The 19,698-nt window shown below is 55.4% G+C and overlaps 1 protein-coding gene across 1 annotated transcript; it reads right to left on the bottom strand.

Annotated features, from left to right (window-relative positions):
- Nucleotides 1-6,882: 6,882 nt before the first annotated feature.
- WNT10A (Wnt family member 10A) lies at nucleotides 6,883-19,348 on the bottom strand. The gene is made up of 4 exons (XM_081051824.1): nucleotides 18,736-19,348; nucleotides 17,447-17,709; nucleotides 10,254-10,633; nucleotides 6,883-8,015 (listed from the first exon to the last, which is right to left on the bottom strand). The coding sequence occupies exons 1-4, from the start codon at nucleotides 18,846-18,848 to the stop codon at nucleotides 7,518-7,520; spliced, it is 1,254 nt and encodes a 417-aa protein (XP_080907950.1). The 5' UTR covers nucleotides 18,849-19,348; the 3' UTR covers nucleotides 6,883-7,517.
- Nucleotides 19,349-19,698: the final 350 nt, after the last annotated feature.

Raw genomic sequence — 19,698 nt, 5'->3', positions numbered from 1 at the left:
AGTGACGTGTCTTGTGGGGGCAGATAGTTACATTAGGTTGGCATAGGTTATCATGGCCAAGATGGAGGTAGACAATATCTGCGAGGGAAGTGAAGTGGGCGACAGCAGTGGCGGGAATAGGTTACTTACAAAAGGATTAATCCATCGAGAAGGGAGAAGGAAGTTACACAAACAGAAAGGGATAAAATTAGAATAAATCCTGTGGTGTTGGATTAGAATTGAAGGCATTGTGTAAACTCATGGTTTTCTACATAAGGAGATTGATAGATCTCGGAAGTACTCAAAGAATTATGGTGACAGAAGCCAGCTGGCAACTGGCCAAATTTGGGAAATTTTGATCATCAAAATAAATGCTGAGGTGGGGGTGGCCGGTTAGCTCAGTTGGTTAGAACGTGGTGCTGATAACACCACGATTGCCAGTTTGACCCCTACATGGGCCACTGTGAGCTGCGCCCTCCACAACTAGATTGAAATAAGAACTTGACTTGAAGCTGATGGATCTTGGAAAAACACACTTAAAATAAATAAAAGTTCGAAAAATATAATGAGGCAATGAGTAAAACACTAGCTTCTGTAATATTGCTGCCAAAGATGCACAACCCGAATCTAACCATGAGGAAATAACAGATAAACCCAAATTGAGGGATATTCTACAATATAATAGGTCTGTAGTTTTCTCAACTGTCCTGGTCATAAAAGTAAAGGAAGCCTTATGAACTATATCAGACTGAAGGAGACTAGAAAAACATGATAGCTACATGCAATGAGTAATTCTGGAATGGATCTTTTCATAATTAGACCAGTTAATGAAAAGTCCAGTAGGTCAGGTCTGGAAGTCAGATAGTAGTAATGTATCAATGCTATCCTCCTGACTGTGAGTATTGTATTAGGTTATGTAGGAGAATGTCCTTATTTATAATACACTCCAGTATTAGGGGTGATGGGGCATCAAGTAGGCCACTTACTGTCACGTGGTTCCTGGCAAGGGAAAGTTCTTTGTACTATTGTAACTTTTCTGTTACAACAAAAGAAAAAGAAAAAAAGACAAAGAAAGAGGGAATGATATCCCTGAGGCAGTGGAGAATGAGAGGAGGGCCACATAGTGCAATATCAAACATGTGCACCAAAGGATTAAATATGTTTAAGGGGAGGACAGTTAATGACATGTAGTGCTGCAAAGACATTGAAGAGGATCAAGACTGAGAAAAAGGTATTAAGAGTAATTTTTTTCTATATTGATAATTATGGCAGCAGCTTTATACATCTGCAGTACAATGGAAAATAAATCAGCTATTCCATTCACAGCAATACTGGATGTCTATATGGATTTGAGGACCTTTCTAATAGCTTTGCAGGTTCCCTGGGCCATGAGATTCAGAGGTCGGAAACCCGCTTTCACTACAAATCATTATGATTTTAAGAAGAAAATCCCAATGACATAATCATATTAGCTCTTGTCAGAAAGCTAGGTCTCCCTAATTCCTAGTCTTAAAACGGTTCTTTTTAAAATTTATGATATATAAATTTATGATAGAATTCAATGATTAATTCATTGAAAATTAATGATATAATTCAATGATCACATTTTGAACAAGAATATTCCGGATGTGGAATTATTATTGTGCCCAAATAATATATGTTCATTATAGGCAAATGAAAAACGTAGATAAAAAGAGACAAATTTTACACCATCTATAATCCCATCATCCAAAAATAATATTAGCATTTTGCTGCCTATTTTTGATGTTTTAAATGCAAATCACATAATTTTTGTTGCAATTAAGGAGGGATCTTGCCTTGTGTTATTTTACATCTTGCACTCCTTCTCCCCCACCCCCATATAGAGCAGACACTGTCTCAGTCACTAAATATACTTCAACTACCTCATTTTTAAGAACACTGCGAGGAATTCCACTTAGCAGATGGGCGGTGATGTATGTTATCATGTTCCTATTTGCGGACTTTTATCTTGCGCGCCAAGAGACCGCGCCGCAGCCCTTGCGGTCGAAGCAGGGAAGACTAGAGAAGACGGGAGGTTGCAGAATGGTTAGTTAAGTCCTCGAACAAGGTTTTAGGCGCGCAGGGACCGAAGAGAGTCAGCAAGGCCGCGGCCGGCGGAAAGCAAAGGGCCTAGAGGAGTCAGATTTAGTAGCGACACAAGGTTGTATCCAAGGACAAGGGGAGCCGAATTGTGAAACCAAAACCCACCGAAATAGAGAGAGACCCCAGGAACCAGCGGCGGCGGCGGAGGGCAGTCCACGCGCAAAAGCTGGTGCGCCGCTGCTGGGCACCAACAGAGGGCGCTGGGTCCGCAGCAGTTCGCAGTGGGCGGGTCCCAGCTGCAAGCCAGATGTGGGCAGCTGGACCGCGGGAGACGCGAGCTATACCCCAGCCTCTGCAGACCCGTAGGCGGGGGGAGAGCGAAGAAGAGGTAGCAGGGGGCAAGGGTAGTGGCAGAATGCCCCACCGTCGCTGCACTGCGGGCTCCCGATTGCCTCCCCTTGTGGGGCACAAGTGGGGAGTCTCCGGTTCAGAGGAGGCGACGTTTTCTGCGTGGCACAAAAGAGGTATGGGCTGGCAGTGGCCCTGGGGCTAGCAAGACAGAGCCGAGTCCAGGGGGTGGGGCTCGGGCCAGGAGAGACCCACGCGACGGTCTGCGGCGGGAAAGAGAGCGGGCCTTGAGGCCTTTGAGCTTCTTGAGTACCCAGCCCTCGACTTCAGACGCTCCAACACACACACACACACACACACACACACACACGCACACACACACTCTCACACACTGTGTTCTTTCTGCCCTGGGTGCGGTGTGCATTCCAGGAGAGAGAAACTGAGGCACAGCAGGACAGAACACTTAGAAGAGCTATTCTCCTCCTATTGTCTGGAGCGGAGAAGTTCCGCTAGAGGATTTCAGCCTGAAGCTCCAATTAAGGACCCCTGGCCAAGGATAACCCCAGCGACCCCGCCCCCTTGACCTGCCTGCTGTTTCCACACCCCCCACCCCACCCCTGGCCTCTTCCCGGACTCCGTGGTAATCAGCTGCTGCGCGCTGCTGTAATTGGCGGTGTAGGCCCTGCCTGGCAGAAAGGACCGGCGGGCAGCGCACGGGCGGCCAAGGGGCTTAATTGCAGGGCTTCGGGTCGCAGTTTGGGCTGCAGCTCCGCTCGGGGGAAGGGGACGGACACTTAGCTCGGAGATCCTGGCCTCGGAGGAAACCAAAAGACCTTCGGGTCGGTAATAGGGAATCCCTTCCCCGGAAACTGGGGGTTGGGGGGCTTGAACCCCAGCAAGAGTGCGAGAGGAGGAGCGGAACGTCCCTGGAGAGCTAGGCCGGGGGAGGGGAGCAGATTCCAAACTCCCAACCCCAGAAGCGCTGGTTAGTCTTGTCCGAGTCTCCTCCCTCGTCCTGACCCCCACCGCTCCTCTTTCTGCCGCCCCCGTCACCCCCCTTCTCGTATCCCTAGGGCGCTCCCACCCTGGGGAAGAATGTGCCCTACTAGCGCACCCTTGCCATGGTAACGGCACACCCCCACCCCCGCGCACCGCAGCGGCGGGGCCTGGCCACGAGGGCGGCTAGAAAAGGGGGTGTGGGCGCCTCCCAGCCCCGCGGACACACCTCGACTGCCCTGGTTGCCACAGGAACCGGGGGCGTTTCGAAGTGCGCAGCCGCGAAGTGTAGAGGGCTCTCCAGATCCCTCACCCCTCTAATCCATCAGCAGAGGACCCTGGCTTCTGGGAGGGACAGTGCCCTACCAATTTCAAATACCAAGTCCAGAAAGGGATCATGGGGCATTTCCAGCTTCCACGCACTGCAAGCCTAGGGAGCAAAGGCAGACTAGGGTCCCAGGGAGCCTAGAACCTGAAAAGGGATCACCACTGTTCGCTACCCCTACCTCCTCCCCCAGCAGAGGCCGAGAGGGGCGCTGGCTGCAGGAAGCCCGGGAAGGGCCCGGAGGCGCGCAGGCCCCACAGCGGAGCGGTGATTACAGGGACCTGTCCCCTCCCGCCCCCGGCTCCCACTCTCATTAAGTCATTTTTTCCCCTGTTGGAAAGTCCCCGTGCCTTGAGCGCAGGGGTTGGGGCGACCGCAGGCAGCTGCCGGCAACCACATGAGAAGTGGGGGTGGGAGGGGAGGAGGGGGACTGGGACTACGGCCTGGCCAAACTCCAACGTGGAAGGCCCCCTGCCGGGGGCTAGCTGGAGGCGCCTTAATTTGGGGAAGAAGGGGAGGGCCCGGATGCCCCGGACCTTACTTCTAACCCACGGGGGCCCTCCTACAGCTCCCACGGCCTCTACCTTTGCCTCTCTGCTCTTTTTTTCTGACCCTGGGACCATGGGCGACTGAAAAGCAGGATGCTTGGGTCTTGATCCCCACCCTAGTCTGGCTGCTTCTCCCTGACCCTTAACTCCACCACTGCTTGCTGCTCTGTCCACCACCCTCATACTCTGTTAGTTCCTTCCCTTCCTCCCTTTGGGACCATCCAGGCCCCACTAGACCATATTGTTCTTTCCTCCTGCCGGGAAAGGAACAATTCAGTGTCCATCAAGGTGAAAGGTGTTGGCGGGTACAGATGGTCCTCTTCCCCTCCGAATTATCTTTGGTCCACCTCCTGTTCTCATTTCCAAATCTCAACTCTGGTCTCCAAGTTTTGGGCAAGTTCTTCCATTTATCTCCACTGTCACACTGTATGTCAGCCCTTTCCCCCTATTTGCAATCAGCGTATTAATTCCTGCCTTGCCCTTCAGCCAGTATACATAAGCCCAGTGCCTCTTGGGCCCCATTTTCCTGTCATTCGTCACCTCCACATCTCCCTTCAGGGCCCTTACCAAGTCCCACACACCCCTGCCTGTTCAATTATCCGGTCCAGCTTTGGTCCCAGGACTCTAGTCAGCTTCTGGCCTGAGAGAGGGTGAAGGTGAGCAACACCCTATTTCTTCCTTCCCCAACTTTTGCTCTCTTCCTTTACAGATCAGACCAACATATGTCAGATCACCACAAATTAACTGGAGTGGTGTCCAGCCCCTCTGCCCCACCCCACTGCTCGCCCCTCCCTCTAGAAGCAGCATGCTCTGCAGTATTACAATTCCTCTCATTCTCCCAACCCTGACCCTATATCCCACACCTTCAGTGTCTCCTCCCTCAGCTCTGTCCTCTTAAGCCTGTAAGGCAGAGGAGGGTGAGGCCACAGGTAATACTGTAGTGGACATTGCTGGGGGTGGAAGTGCCCCCCCCAGGCCACCATTCCCCCCTTCTCTCCTCCCTGGGATGGAAGGGAAGAAGGGGGCAGGGAACCCAGCCCCCACAGCTCTCTCCTAGGTGAACAAGAGGAAAGGAATGAGGCAGGTGTGTCTGGCTGTTCCTGCCTACCCCTCCTCCCCAGGGACTCTCACCCTCTCACCCGCCTGCATGCCTGTGGGGCTGTCTTTTGGGGGGATGGGAGAGAAACCCTGTATTCCACAGAGTCAATAGAGCTGAACATATGGAAGGAAGGCCGAGTTTCTTTAGGCGTGTCTCGGAGCTGCTGGGATGAAGGCATTGGAGGGGAGGGAGCTGAGGACAAATTAGTGGGTCAAATCTTCCAGCTCGCGCACCTCAGGGGTGCGTCCCTTCCTTCTCACCCTTCCCCAAGGGTAGGGATACATGGGACAGAACTAGGGAAATATGGGGGATTTGAAGGCTGGCCGTTGGGGAGGAGAATAAGACTTCATCCATGTCTGGTTCATCAAGAAGTGTGCCATTCTGGGGTGAACTGAGGCAAACGGCAGGATCCTGAGCGGCGAGCAGCAGGAGGCCTGGACAAAGTCGGTGAAGTGTTCTTTCCCGAGAGATCCTGATCCCACCTTCCTCTCCACAACCCTTCTCCTTGAGGGCCTTTTCTAGAAAAACATCAAATCTGAGAGCTGAGGAGAGTGCGACACTGGACCAGCTCAGCATTGTTCTCATGGTGGTATGGAGGGGGGCACTTGCTGACCTGTCAAGGGCAACCTGAGTTGGGGATCTGGGGGTACAAGAGGCCCAGAAAAAAATGTCCCCCCGACCCCCAGCCTTATATACTCTGCCTCCCCTGCCTGGACTCAGAGAGACCAGAATCCAGACAGTGAGTCTCCTCGTCCTCCCCCGCCACCCTCCTCCCTGCCGCACCTCCTAGCCCCACCTGCTCCCCGGGGCGCTGGGCTGGGTTGAGCTGGGTCTTGCCCAGGATTACTCCTCTCTGAGTGCCTCCTGTCTCGACGGACGGGTGCTGCTGGGCACCGCCACTCGTCCTGGCTTGTGGCAGAGGGTGCAGGCACGAGGTGGACTGCTAGAGCTCTGGCATCGAGGGTTCCTGATCCACTCCTTGTCAACATCTCCTGCCTCCATCCAGTCCAGGCCTCATTTCTTGTTTGGAAGATGCCTGTAGTCTCCTAACCGGCCCCCCTACTGTCAAGCTGTCCCCCTTCAGCCAGTTCCTCACACAGCAATCCATGTGGAAGCAGATGATGACACTCGCCTGCTTGAGACCCTCTGAAGGTTTCCATTCCTCTTAAATAAAATCCCAACTCCTTACCTTGGCCTAAAAGGACATGTGATGTGACCCTTCACCCTCCCCCCAGCTCCTCTCCTGCTAATCTGTCCCTTCATTTCTTCACTCCAGTCACACTGTCCTCTTTGCTGTTCCTCCTCAGAGCTGTTGCATTCATGTGGCCTCTGCCTGGAAAGCCCTTCCCCTAAACCTGTGCATGGTTCTTCTCATCATATATGTCTCAGCACCCGTATCACAACTCCAAGAGGCCTTCTTGGACCAATGGCGTTATCTAAAGGAGCCCAGTGGAGCCCCCTAAATCACTCTACATCCAGTACCCCGCTTTATTTTATTCATCACACATAGCATTGTCTGAAATGACCTTGTTGGTGTATTGACTTTATTGTCCATCTCCCCCAGCCAGAACGTAAACTCCAAGAAGGCAGATGATGTGTCTGTCTCATTCACATCTGTAACCCCAGCACCCCTCACCCCCTGCAGAGTGCCAGGCCACAAAGAGTGCAAAATAAATTATTTGTTAACTGAAAGATGAGGGGCAGAGACCTGTGGGGGAGGATGTCTGGGGGCCTCTCTAGAATCACTGCAGCTCAATTATGTCCATTTCTTCTTTTAAGTTCTCCTCCTCCTGCCCATCAGCTTCCATTCATTCCTTCCCACTTCAGAGAAAGAGGTGAAGCGATGAAAGGAGAACAGGCCTGGGGCTGCCAGGCTGACACTTGCCCTAGGGTGTGAGGGGCAATCCCCAGCCCAACTGAGCAATTTGAGCTTGGGACAGGGTATGGGGAGGCAGGGCAGTCCTGGAGCCCACAGAAGTAAGTGGTGGGGTCCAGGCAGGCCTGGACTGTCCCTTAATTGCCAACTTGACGACCCTCAGAACTGGGAAGTTCCTATAAGATCATGTGGTCCAATGTCCTTTCCTGGAAGCCAAGGCGACACTGTCAGGCCAAGATGACAAGTGGCAGAGGGCCAGTCTCAGGGAAGAGAGACTTGTGCTCACTTGCAGACGCTGACCCACTCGGTGATGCGGCACTCCTCGCAGACCACGAAACAGCACCAGTGGAAGCGGCAGTGGCAGCGCTCGCTGCGCGTCTGGCGCAGGATGTTGTGGCCGCGGCCACAGCACATGCTGCCGCAGCCGTCGGGGCCTGCGCTGCTCTTGTTGCACAGGCGGCCCACGGTGCCCGCCGAGTCCAGGCGCGGCTCGCGCTCGCAGAAGTCGGGCGACTTCTCAAAGTAGACCAGGTCGGCAGGGCTGGCCCGGCGGCGTGGCCCAGAAACGCCCGGAGCAGGAGAGGGTGCCCCCGCGGGACCGGGCTCCAGCTGGCCGCCGTTGCGGTTGTGTGGCCGGATGAGCGTGGCGCGGTGGAAGCGGCTGCGCAGCAGCGCCCCCACCGCACGGAACTCCGGCGTCACCTGCCAGCACGTCTTGAGTTGGCAGCTGCCTGAAGTGCCATGGCACTTGCACTTCCGCCGCATGTTCTCCATCACCGCCTGCAGAGGGAGGCACCGTGAGGAGTGACGCCGGCCCAGGCCCAGGCCCACTGCCCTTCTTCCAACACAAGACACTGCCCGCGAGAATCCGAGGCTTTTGAAACCAACTCTCACTGAACAGAGGCAAAGGCTGAGTCCCTAAGAGGGGTTGGGAGGCAGGGGTGGCACAGCTTCTGAGCCAGGCAGTTAGGAGAACTCTGCCTGCTCTTCTGCTGCTCTCATCCACCTCCCACCAGGCCATGCCTGGGGGAATTCCCTCCTTCCTGCTCCCCTCCTCTCCTGCCCACTTTCCCCAGCACCTGCAGGGGGCCCTTGAGGCTGGAGGCTCTTGCTTCCTGAGGGGGGATCCCAGATCTTCAGGGAAATTCCCTCTCCTTCCATCCCTCAGGAGAAGGGGCTGCCGGCCCCACTACACCCAGCCCCAAAGCCTCTGGCCTTGCTCCAGGCTGTGAGTGGGGGCTGCAGGGAGTTTGAGAAAGCCCCTTTCCTCCTCCAGGCCCTGTAACCCTTCTGGAGAGACACCCCTTCCCCCCATTATACTGGCTGGGGCATACTCTGCCCAATGCTGAGTGCCACAGTTTCTCCTAGGAAACGGTGAACACCAAAGGGGTCCAAAGGCTCTACCTGAATGCAGAATGGGAACAGAACCCAGAGAGCCAGACCCCCAACCCAATGAAAGTGGAGAGGGATCCCCAGACCTAAAAGAGGAACACAACCTACCCATGCCCTGCCGGGCTCTCAACCTGCTCTTGAGTCTCCTCCCAAAGAAGCTCTTCACATCAGCCTCACCACAGGCCCTCCCTCGAGGAAGTTGACCATATCGTCCTCTCCCCCCCTCCACTCCAAAACCACACCCTCAAACAGGGAGAGCAGTGATCTGGGGCTCTCCAACCTGGGCAGCAGGTCCATAAGAGAGGGACCCTGCCCCTCCACGTTTTAAAGGGCTCTGCAGCTTGTTTGCACAGCCTGCAGTGTCAGCACCACGTGGGAACCAGCCCAATGCCTCCCCTGGCCAAAGCTCCAGAACATCTGCTTCTCACAGGCAGCAGCCATTAATTAACCAGTTTAATGAGGAGGAAGGAAGCCCTACTGGAATGGGCTGGGATAGTCCCGGAGCTTGGGAAAAGAGCTGCATGGACAGGGCAGGGCTGGGTGGGAGCTGGACATGACCTGAGGGTCGATATGCCTCAGTTTACCTCACTTCTAAGTCAGGATGGGAAGAGCGGATTCAGCTTGGAGTCTTTGTGGAAGGAGAAGGTGAACCAGCCTGGGCTCAGAGGCCAGGAATGAAATGGAGAAAGTGCCAGCCAGAGTGAGGGGGAGGCCTGAGCAGGCTGAGAGAAGGGCCTGGGAGCTGAGTAACCAGGAAAGGAGCGTGCTGAGCTCCAGGAGGGCTAAGGAGGCATCGTGATGTTGGTGTGCACATAGTGTAGACGACCCTGTAAGCAAAGGAGCATGGCCTCAGCGTTCACCTGCCTCTCCCACTTTCTCACTAGTTCCGTCTCCTTGGGTAAGTTTAGTCTCTCTGGGCCTCAGCCTCCATGTCTTAACCAGAGGTCCATAATAGTATCCTCATAGGTAGTTGGACGGATTAAATAGGCTAATATATAATAAAGTATTCCTAACATGTAGTAAACAATAAATGCAGGCTATTATTACTTTCCTTCCTCCCCACCCTCCCCCAGTTTTTGCTTTCAAATGAATGACCTTCGAGGTAGTATGAACCTTTGAAGGTAGGGGAGAAAGGAGGAAGGAGGGTTCCACAGTGGCCCCTGGAAACTTCTCTTTGAGGAATTCCCTATTCTGCCCAGAAGGTTGCGAGAGGAGGAGGATGACAGCAGAGGATATCACAGAATCATGGAACATGAGAGCTGATTGGGCCAAACTTCCCACTTTATAGAGGAGGAGACAGGGTAGCAGAGTTAGACCCCAAGAGGTCTGACTCTACTCCAGTCTCTCTCCACTGGCTCCATAGGAAATGGGCGGAGCAGAATGCTAAGCAGTGGATGAGCTAAGGAGGGCCGGGGGTGTTTCTGCCTTCTATCTCCAGGCCTAGTCCATGCCAGTCACACAGTGGGCATTCAGGTATATTTGTTGACTGAATTAGGAGGGGGCAATGAGAAAGTTGCTGAGTTAGGGGGAGTGGTGTGGTCCCCAGAGGAGAGAGGGCTGCGGTAGGGGAGAGGCCCTAGGCAGAGGGATTTGGAGCAGGGGAAAGGGTGGGGGAGTGGCTCTCACCTGCCTCCCCACTCGGTTGTTGTGGAGCCTCATGCGCGCGTGGATGTCTCTGTGAGGCTCCCGGGAGTCCAGAAAATCCTTAGAGAAGCGCTCCCCGAAACCCACGTCGGGGCTGCAGCCGCCCCACTCCCAGGAGTCCTGCAGGCCAGGGCTGGCAGGGGGCAGGGCTGGGTGCTCAGGAACCCCGTGGCTCAGGCCCTTACCGCGCTGCAGCGCGTCCAGCTGCAGGCGGTTCAGCTTCCGACGGAAGGCCTCCTCGTCCCCGCGCCGGGCTGCGTCGCAGCCGCACGCCCTCAGTTTGCCCAGGGCGCAAGCGTTGGATACCGCGTGCACTACTCCGGCTGCCGCGATGGCGTAGGCGAAGGCACTCTCTCGGAAACCTGCAGGTAGAGACCCAGGAAACGGGCTCTGAGCAGACCTGATATCCCATCCCTCTGTCTTCCCTGCCCAACCTTCTCGCCATACGGAGGGGAAACTGAGGCCCAGTGTTTGGGCAAGATCTGGAACAGGGTAGAGAGTCAAAGGGGCCCAGAAGTCACACCAGAAGTTCTGCACAGAGGATGGGGTGGTGGAGGTCTCCCCCATAACCTTCCTTTTTGCACACCCTTCCCTGTTTCATTAACATCACCCTTAGGAAGCTCAGAATTTGTGTCTCCAGCCCTACTGTTGGACAGAAAGCATCTGGTAAACATGCTTTTTAAGATCAGGGACTTAATCTATTATCTCTCATGTGATACTGCACTTTTAAAATAAGCCTGCAGAAAGAAGGCAAAATCTAATCTAAAGAATAAATCAGCAGTGATGGAATTGCAGGCCCCAGGAAACATTAATGGGCAGAAGGGTAAGTCTGGGGAGCTGGGGTCCTCCTAAAGCTCCAGGCCCCAAGATTGCCTGCCTGGTAACTCCCGGCTCAGGTCCACCATAAGAACATTCTCTGAGGGCCAGATTTGAGAGGCGGACAAATGAAGCAGATTTCCCCTTTCCCTGCAAAGGGCACTGCCCAGCCACCTGTGGTCAGTCTAGGTCAGCTGAAGTTTGTTTGAAGGATGCCGGAGGTGAGCTGCTGCCCTGCACAGGGTCACACATATAGTAGTGAGAACATTGAGAGGAAAGGGCAGCTAAGACAGACACTTTTTCTGCGATGCTCAAGGAGCACAAAGACTCCCTGATGCCACTCTCCGGGGCCACTGGCTTATCTACACTGCTTTCCTCCTTGGTGTTCCCAGCCTTAGCTCTCCTGGTAGGGAAGGCCCTGGTAGGTCTTGCCTGTGGCAGGGGGAAGCCTACCTGTGGAGAAATGTCTGGCTCCTGAACCCACAAGCTGCTTCTTGCTTATTCTGTGTCTAAAAAAGGACTAGCTAGGAGCAGGTTCTGCTATGTCTTTGACCAGCCTCTGAAGCTGAGAGAGTGTGGGCAATGAGCAACAATAGCCTCCCCATGAGGAGGAGAATCCACCTGGGCCATGGGCCTCTGTTGGGGAACTTGTTCAGAGGCTGATAGCCTTGGGGGAGGCCAGAGAGTCAGAGGAAATGCTCTGGGTCCTTTCATCCTAGCATCAAAAACTGGGAGGACATGCTTTTGGAGGCTTACAGACCCCAGAGATTGGACAGAGACCCAGCCCAATCCTACCCCTAATGCTCACCGTCTGAATCACAGGGCCCTGTCCTCCTTTCCATGTCCCGCCAAAAACAAAGCAAAACATAACCCAAGATGTGTAGGAGTAAAGAATCTGAACCCTAAAGCCAGATTGCCTGGGTTGAAATCTTGGCTCTTCCACTTACTAGCTGTTAATATAATAGCTACATGACCTTGGCCAAGTGACTTGAATTCTCTGTGCCTCAGTTTTCTCATCTGTAAAACAGGATTATTATTATCTGCCTCATTGTTGTTCCAAGAATTAAATGAGTTAGTAAATTTCAAGTGCTTAGAATAACAGCGTACTTATAGTAAGTATTCTGTTTGTGCAAAAGTAATTGCAGTTTAAAAGGTTAAAAATAATTGCAAAAACCGCAATTACTTTTGCACCAACCTAATACTAACTACACAAACATTAGCTATTATTGAGAAGTTCTTCTTGCTATCTTAGCCCACTCACTACTGCTGCAGCTTTGGCCATTGTTTTTTGTTTCCCCGATCAGGGATAGAGTCCAGCAACTCATGACCCACTCTAGGATAAATCACCCGGCCTGGCAGAAGCCCCTAAAGCAGACACGAAGTGTCCATCTCATGGCACCTTGGGACCTTTCTAGAAGAAGCCCAGCTATGAGCAAACAGTAAAGGATGGGGATTGGGCTGGAGACTTCAAAGGGGCTCCTCAGAATTGGTGGGAGCTGCAGGAGAGTAGACACTGCTCTGGAAGGGGAAGGAGGGCAGACCCAAAATGGGGAGCACACCCTGTGTTTATCCATGGCCTTTTATCTGTGGAACTCTGAGCACTTTTCTTATTGCTGAGGGAGTCATCGGCATACTCCTAGGACAAATGGCCATACTCAGACCTTCAGAGGCAGCCTAAGCCTCAGAACCCCCCCTGCCCCATATGCACACACACTGCAAAAGGGGGGTGCCCAGGCTCACAGCGGTTATGGAGCTGGACCCAGCCCCAGCTCTCCCAGCTCTCCGGCCTGACAACTTTCTGCTGATGGACATTTGACTCCAGGGAAGAGCGGCTGCTGAGTAAGAAACCCAGGTAGCTCAGTTCCCTATTACTATGGCCCTGTCTATGCATTGCCCCAGGAGAGAGCAAGAGGCTGGTCCAGGGGAATGTTCTAGGCCAACCATCATCTTCCGGGCTCTGTTACACTCAAGTGCAGGCCTGGAGGAATATGGAGAAATATAGCCCACAGCTCGTAGAGAACACCCCTACCTACCCCAGGCAGTTAAAGATACCATCCCATGGCTTCTGGCAGCTATCACTGCCTCAGGTAGGTGTGACCCGACAGGGTTTGCATGGCCACCCTCTGTTCCAAACATCCAGGTCGCAGAGAAGTCCAACCCACTGGATATGCCCCCAGCTCCCATTCAGGGCCCCAGTTTCGGTCCTGGCCCCAACTGTCTGGGGCAGACGCAGGCACTGTGCCATCTGGCCAGCTGGAGGGGGATAGGGGTGGGGCCCTGGCCAGCTGGGCTGCCCGGAGCATTGAGGGGGGGACTCGTTAAGACGCACAATTAGCCGCCCTGCCTTTGATCTGGGACAGGGACTGCCAGCATCTAAGTGGAGTCAGCTGCTGCTACAGGCCGCAGCCAACAGCCAGGAAGGGGCTGGGGGAGGAGGTTTGGAGGGCAGGGGAGTGTGGAGGAGAGAAGATTCAGGAGCCAGTGGGAACCAGGAGGGGTTAGAAAAGCTTGAGGCCCGCCCATTGGAATCAAAGAGGGAGGAAAGAGGAAAGGTCTGGTCTTCATTCCCTCTGTGCAAACAATCTGTGTGTGCTCCTGTGCCTGGGCTGAGAGAGAGGGAGTTGTGTGCATGTGGGAACTCTTAAGGATGACACTAAATGTGGCTACGCCACAAACATGGGTAGGTGTTTGTGTGTGCATGCATGTCAGTTTCATTTCTTGGACTACCCTTTCGTTGGATCAGCTCACCTCTGGGCACACAGTGAGAGATCATGATGGCCTTGTAGCTTGGGAGGCAGCATGTATGGCAGGGGGTTGAGTGCAATCTCTAAAGTCAGCTGGCCTGCATTTGAGTCCTGGTGATACAGCTTACTTACAAGCTGTGTGACTAATGGCAAGTTACCCAACCTCTCTTAGCTTAATTTGTAAAATGAAGATAATCATAGGACCTACCTCATGGGGATTGTTTGAGGACCCTAATGTACAAATTAAGTGCTTTAGAACAGTGCTCGACACACAGCAAGTACTTCATATGTGTTGGCTGATTCAGAAGGTCCCATTAAAATAATGGGACCTTCTGGGTCCCCATCTGAAATGCCACCACATACCCCCATCCTAGAGACCTAGGCATTAAACCAAGACTCCTTGAGTCTTGGGGAGGTGGGAGAAGAAAGAGCCAGGGCCTTGGAGAGCAGAGGTTAGACTCTCAAATTGCTGGCTTCTCCTGGGCTTGGAGCCTGGCGTGCCCCCTTGCCTCATGCCCCCTTTTTCCATCCATTCTGAATGGAACTGGGCCTTAGGGAGGGAAGTACCTAAACTGTGGGAGCTTCAGGACCTGCTGTGTGAATCTGTTATACTCACTCCCCTCCATCAAGCCTTTCCCTGTCCTCTAATCACCTTTCATTCCAGGGCCCAAGTCCAGCCTGAAGCAGCCCCTTCCTCAAATCTCCTTCAAGTCCCTGCATCCTGAGTGGGAGATGGATGGGTTCTCTAGTCCTCACATTGAAGAGCTCTCCTCTAGCAGATGTTCTGCCAGCATCCCACCTGCCCAGGTACCAACAGTCTGGGTCCTAGAACAAAAAGCTGGGGATACCAGTGCCCTTGGCACTTAGGTCACAGCTGCCCTTGGGCTGGGCAAAGCAGCTGGTCTGGATGGGACAATACTCACAGCTTTTTTCTGACTCTTTCTAGGTCCCTAGAGGCCCCTCTCCCTGCCCCTCACCTGCACCCCCACCCCTACCCCCGGCTCCAGCACTCCCATATCCTCTTCCTGGCTAGGTAAAGCCCTATTGTAGGCTCTGCCTTCCTAAGTACCCACTCTAAGTACTCAATCTCCCTTCCCTCTCTCTCCTGTTAGGAATCCCATCCCTTTAGCCCAACCCATCTCAGGGACCGTGTCAGGACAATTAAATAACAGCATTAAGATGGAAGGTTCAAGGGGCCGCCTGCCTCCTCTCAGCAGCCTCTGAATTTTAAACATAGCAGAATGCACATTTAAGAAACTCCACTGGCAATCAGAAGAGGGCTCAGCACCCTGAGCTTCCCCTGAGGGGAAACTGAAGTCACCTGCCATCACAATGGACAAGCCACAGCTTAAAAAGAAGGGAGACTAGAGGATGGGCCCAGACCAGGGGCTGGCTGCCACCAAGAGTGGTCCTATGGATTTAAATTTAGCTAGTCCTTGAGATGAAGAGCCAAGATTGCCAGGAAATGACCCCACGAGGGTGAACTGTAGGTGCAGCGAAGAAGGGGCCCCAATGGTGGCGCTTAGACGGAGGAGTGGCAATATTTTCCAGAAGTCCAGAGTGCCCTCCTTGGCGGGAGAGGTAGAAAGAAGTGAGGTGTTTCAATGCGGGAACAGAAGCCGCAGAGGTACGAGAAAGTGTTTTGAGGCCAAAGGAAGGAGCCCAGCACCCCTGCCCAAGTCCAGGAACGGCTGTCCCGCCCCCTCCCCGAGCTGGGCACCGCCCCACACCGGCTAGCCCTGGCAAGTCTCCCCCTCCACCCCTAACCTCTCCCCCGACAGTCCCCCCAGCTCACCTCCCGCTTATTAAACTGCAGGTGAACCCGTAGTGCCTGGCGCCGTGCCAACCCCGCGCCGTTCCACGGTTCAGCGGAACTCGCCCCCGGTGTCAAAAGACCCCAAGTCTTCCACTAGGCCACCTGGGCTCATCAAGCGTGGCCATTAGGACACCTGGGTTCAGTCAGTCTAGAGGGGACGGGAGGACCAGGGGGGAAGAGGGGATACCGAGGCTAGGGAGAGGGGTGAAGAGCTCCGCCGAAGCGAGGGTTACTGTGTCCACGCTCCCGGAGTCTGAGCTGGAAGGACATCAGTGCTTTGGGGAGCACGGATGACCTAGAAACCCGGAATGGGAGCGGGAGAGCGCCGGCTGGGCCCGGCCGGGGCACGATCAATGCCGAGGCCTGTCACTTCGTGTCGGCCAGCGCCAGGCGGGGATGGGCGGGGCGGAGCGCCCGGCCTAGGAGGGGCCGGTCTGCCGGGGTCCAGGGCCACCGCTCTCAGACCGCTGCGGAGGCTGGGGACAGCGCGGAGGGCGAGGCGGGAGCGCGGGGCCGGGTGGGGGTGGGGGTGCCCTCTTGGAGAGCGGCTGGGCCCGGGAGCCGTCTGCCGGGGCCCGCGGGGATTAGTTCGCGGCTGCATGCCGCCACACGCGTCGGGCTGGGCTCCGCCAGGGAGAAAGAGTGCCCCAGGCGCGCGGGGGAGGCAGGAGGTAGAGCGCGCGGGGGCGGGGCTGGGCTGAAGGAGGCTGGCGTGGCCCCTGATTTGGGGGCCCAGGGGGTACTCCAAGGTGTCCTGTTAAAAAGGGAAAGGCCCTGGCTTCCTAAGTTCTCTCTGAAGTTGAGGGTCCATTGGGGTCTGATCCCCAAAAGCCTCAGGCTTCAAGGCCAAAGGATATAGGGGCACCCCTTTCTCCTCCTCCACTGTCAAGTGAGAACTGGACAAGTCCCAAGGAGCCAGGTCCCCATACTGTCCCACTCAAGCAGCTGGGAGAAGGAGAGATAGAAACCCAGTTAGGCCCAGCCAGGAGGCAGGACCCTGGTCTTTCTCAAAAGACCTGAGTCTAGGCCTAAGATACCAACATAGGAGGTAGGTGTGAATGGAAATGAGTGACAAAACCTCCAGCTCTTTCCATCCCAAGCCACTCTAGGGGTGGCACAGGTGGGCCCTGGGTTATCCAGCAGCCTGGGAGGGAGGACAGGAGTGCACTGTGGCTTCTCTGAGCTGTGAGGGGAAGAGGAATTGGCAGGGCCGCAAGGTAGGCTGGGCAGCAGGCACACATACACACACCCAGTACCTCTGACTCAGAGAGGGTTTTCTGGGGTGGCCAGGATGAAACAGAGGTTGGTGGTGTGCCTTGCCTGAAAGAGCTGTGGAAGTACAGACCTTTTACCTGCCCAGGCTTCCCTCACAAATACCATTTGGCAAAAGTCCCCGACCCCATTCATGCTGATTCTGGGTACTTTATCACAGGCTCTCCAACCTCAATGCTATTTGCTAGGTAGAGGGTAAACCGAGGTAGTTGACAGCGATAGATATTTCCTGGACCTGAGATATGCAGCGTCAATGACAGGGCAGGATAACCCAGGAGGCCAGTTTTCAGGCATGGAACCTGCCACCCTCAGCCCACACAGCGCAGCTTGGAGCCACATCTGCCACATTCATCCGCCCCCCTGTGTCTTTCTGAAACCAGACAGAGGCAGGAGAGAAGCATGGCTGGCAGATGGGCACCGGGGGAGGTTGCCAACTTGAGGGAGTGGGTTGGGGATGGCTGCTGGATAGGTGTTGGGGTGGAAGTGCTGGATGGGTGGGGCAGAGGGGCAAGGTGACGGGCAGCTACCTCGGCTGAAGATGGGACTCTCGTAGGGGATCTTGTTTCGAGTCTCCAGACTAGAGCAGTTCCAGCGCTGGTCCCGGAACTGGTGCTGGCACTCGTGGATGGCAATCTGGATGCCCTGGATGGCTGAGGCAGCCACATCAGGGTGGCGCACACACACCTCCATCTGCCGCCTGCTCAGGCCAGGCAATGTCAGGCACACTGTGTTGGCGTTGAGCACAGGCTCCGGGGGAAGGCGGAGACCCAGAATATCGTTGGGTGCAGACCTGCAGGCATGTGGGGGTGGGTGAGTGTCTAGGGGGCTAGGAGGACCCCATCTAACAATACACAGTCTGTCCCAAAGGCCACAATCCCTCTGTTCCAACCCTTGCCTTTGAAGTTTGGGCCCATTCGTATGCCCCTAAAGCATTCTCCTTTCCTTGACCTTCTCACCATCATTCCCTCCAACAAAACCCACCTAGCTGCACACCCACACAGGTTAACATGTGCAAATGCACACACAACTGAAATGCCTGTGCACACAATATTTTATAAATACATCCCCAGGCATAGATGCTCACATATGAAGCATTCTCCAGGAGACCATTCCTGAAGGCATGTTTCAGACAGTCATATCCTCAGACACTTCTGCATATCAAGGTAGACACACAGACCCGGAAACACTTACATATATGCACACTTCATCAGACAGTTACACACACCTACACAAAGGCACAAGATACACACATGTATTTATCTTAACATATACTGATCCATGAGCTCTCACATTCACACACATGTGCACACAGACTGCTGTTTACAACACGGCTTGCTGGGCTCACTTGAAAACACACACACACACTCTGCGAACCCTTCCAGCTGCAGTTTCTCATTGACTCCACCTGGGTTACACCCTTCCAGCCCCCAACCCCTGCCCCTGCCTGGGGGCCATCTCCAGGGTGGAGCAGCGCAGTTTGAGCTTACTCCTGGGGGGGGGGTGCATTCCCCCAGCACAGCAAGGACTCCAGGTTGGCACTTGCTTCCCTCCCCCACCACACACACACACACACATACCTTCTTTTCTAGTAGCCATCACTTTCCTGGGCACTGCCCTGTCTCCCTGGACTGCCCATATTCTGTCACCAGTTCAACCCCTTCCTATGAGGGCACTGTCTTTCATTGGGCACCAGGACTTTCCTGCCATACTGTCCCACCCTCTTTCCAGGGTCCCCTGCCCCAGTAGGAGCACCAGAGGCCCCTGTGACTGGGGGTCCCAGCTCTCCAGGAGGGCGGAGCATAAGGTGAGGTCTCACCTGGGCACGGCGGCAGCCAGCAGCAGTAGAAAGAACAGGAGCGCGCAGAGCGCGGGCCGCGGCTGGGGCCGAGGTCGGAGCCGCAGCCAGGGACAAGGGTGGGTGCTGCCCATGGCGCGCGCGCCGTGACGGGCCGGGAGTGGGGGGCTCACAGCCCGGCGGGACCGGCGAGCCAGGGGCGATGGCGCATGATCCGCGGGGGTCGGGGCGGCTGCGACACACAGCTCCGACTCGGGTCACGGCTCCGGGAGCAGACGGCGCCTCCCCGCTCCATGGGGCAGCGCCCCCGGGCACCGCCCTCGGGGGGGGGGGTGGCGGGCGGGCGCACCGGGCACCTCTTGGCACGGGGGTCCGGGGAATTTCCCGAGGCCCCCCTGCGACAACTCCCGGTGCCTCTAGAGGGTAAGGGGGGCCGGGAGGTGCTGTGGGTTGGGGACGAGAGGCTGGGGTGCCGGGGAGCCCCCCCAGTGCAGCGCCGTGAGCCTGCGCTTCCGAGGGCGTGTGAGGCGGGCCAGGGTGTGTGTGGGGGGGCGGCGCTGTCTGTGCCCGGCCCCACCGCCCAGAGTGAGTGACTGTCCTGGCTCGGGGAGTTCCGCCGCCTCCCCTCCCCCCCAGAATGTCTCAAGGTTCTACCCCACGTGACGTCACGACAGGGGGTGTGGAGGCATGCACGCGTCTCGAGGCCACTGCGTCCGCTCAGGACTCTGGGTGGGAGCGGCTACGCGGAGGGCAAGAGAAGGAGAGGTGTGGGGGTCAGTGCGCGCGGGCACAGGGAGATGTCAGTGCGCGGGGCGTGCTGGTTTGTGTCGGAAGGTGCGTTACCGCGAGGTGGTGTGGGTGCCCGGCTGAGATGCAGCTGCTGGGGAGAAGCACCCCCCCCCAATATACACACCTGCAGAGGCTGGAGAGGAGGGGCTGGCCCCTCTGCTCACCTCCCCCAGCGCAGGAGGGACTTCCCAGGCT

The sequence above is a fragment of the Rhinolophus hipposideros genome (genome assembly GCF_964194185.1).
Source record: "Rhinolophus hipposideros genome assembly, chromosome: 6".
Lineage (NCBI taxonomy): Eukaryota > Metazoa > Chordata > Mammalia > Chiroptera > Rhinolophidae > Rhinolophus > Rhinolophus hipposideros.
Note: the sequence above shows the minus strand (reverse complement) of the source record. Positions and strands in the feature narration are given on the sequence as shown.

Excerpts from the sequence above, each read along its gene's own strand:
- WNT10A (XM_081051824.1), bottom strand. The coding sequence starts at position 18,848 with ATGGGCAGCACCCACCCTTGTCCCTGGCTGCGGCTCCGACCTCGGCCC. Across the intron at positions 17,710-18,735 it reads CTGGCTGCCGCCGTGCCCAG|GTCTGCACCCAACGATATTC; the intron begins GTGAGACCTCAC and ends ACATGCCTGCAG. Across the intron at positions 10,634-17,446 it reads GAGTCCCATCTTCAGCCGAG|GTTTCCGAGAGAGTGCCTTC; the intron begins GTAGCTGCCCGT and ends CTCTACCTGCAG.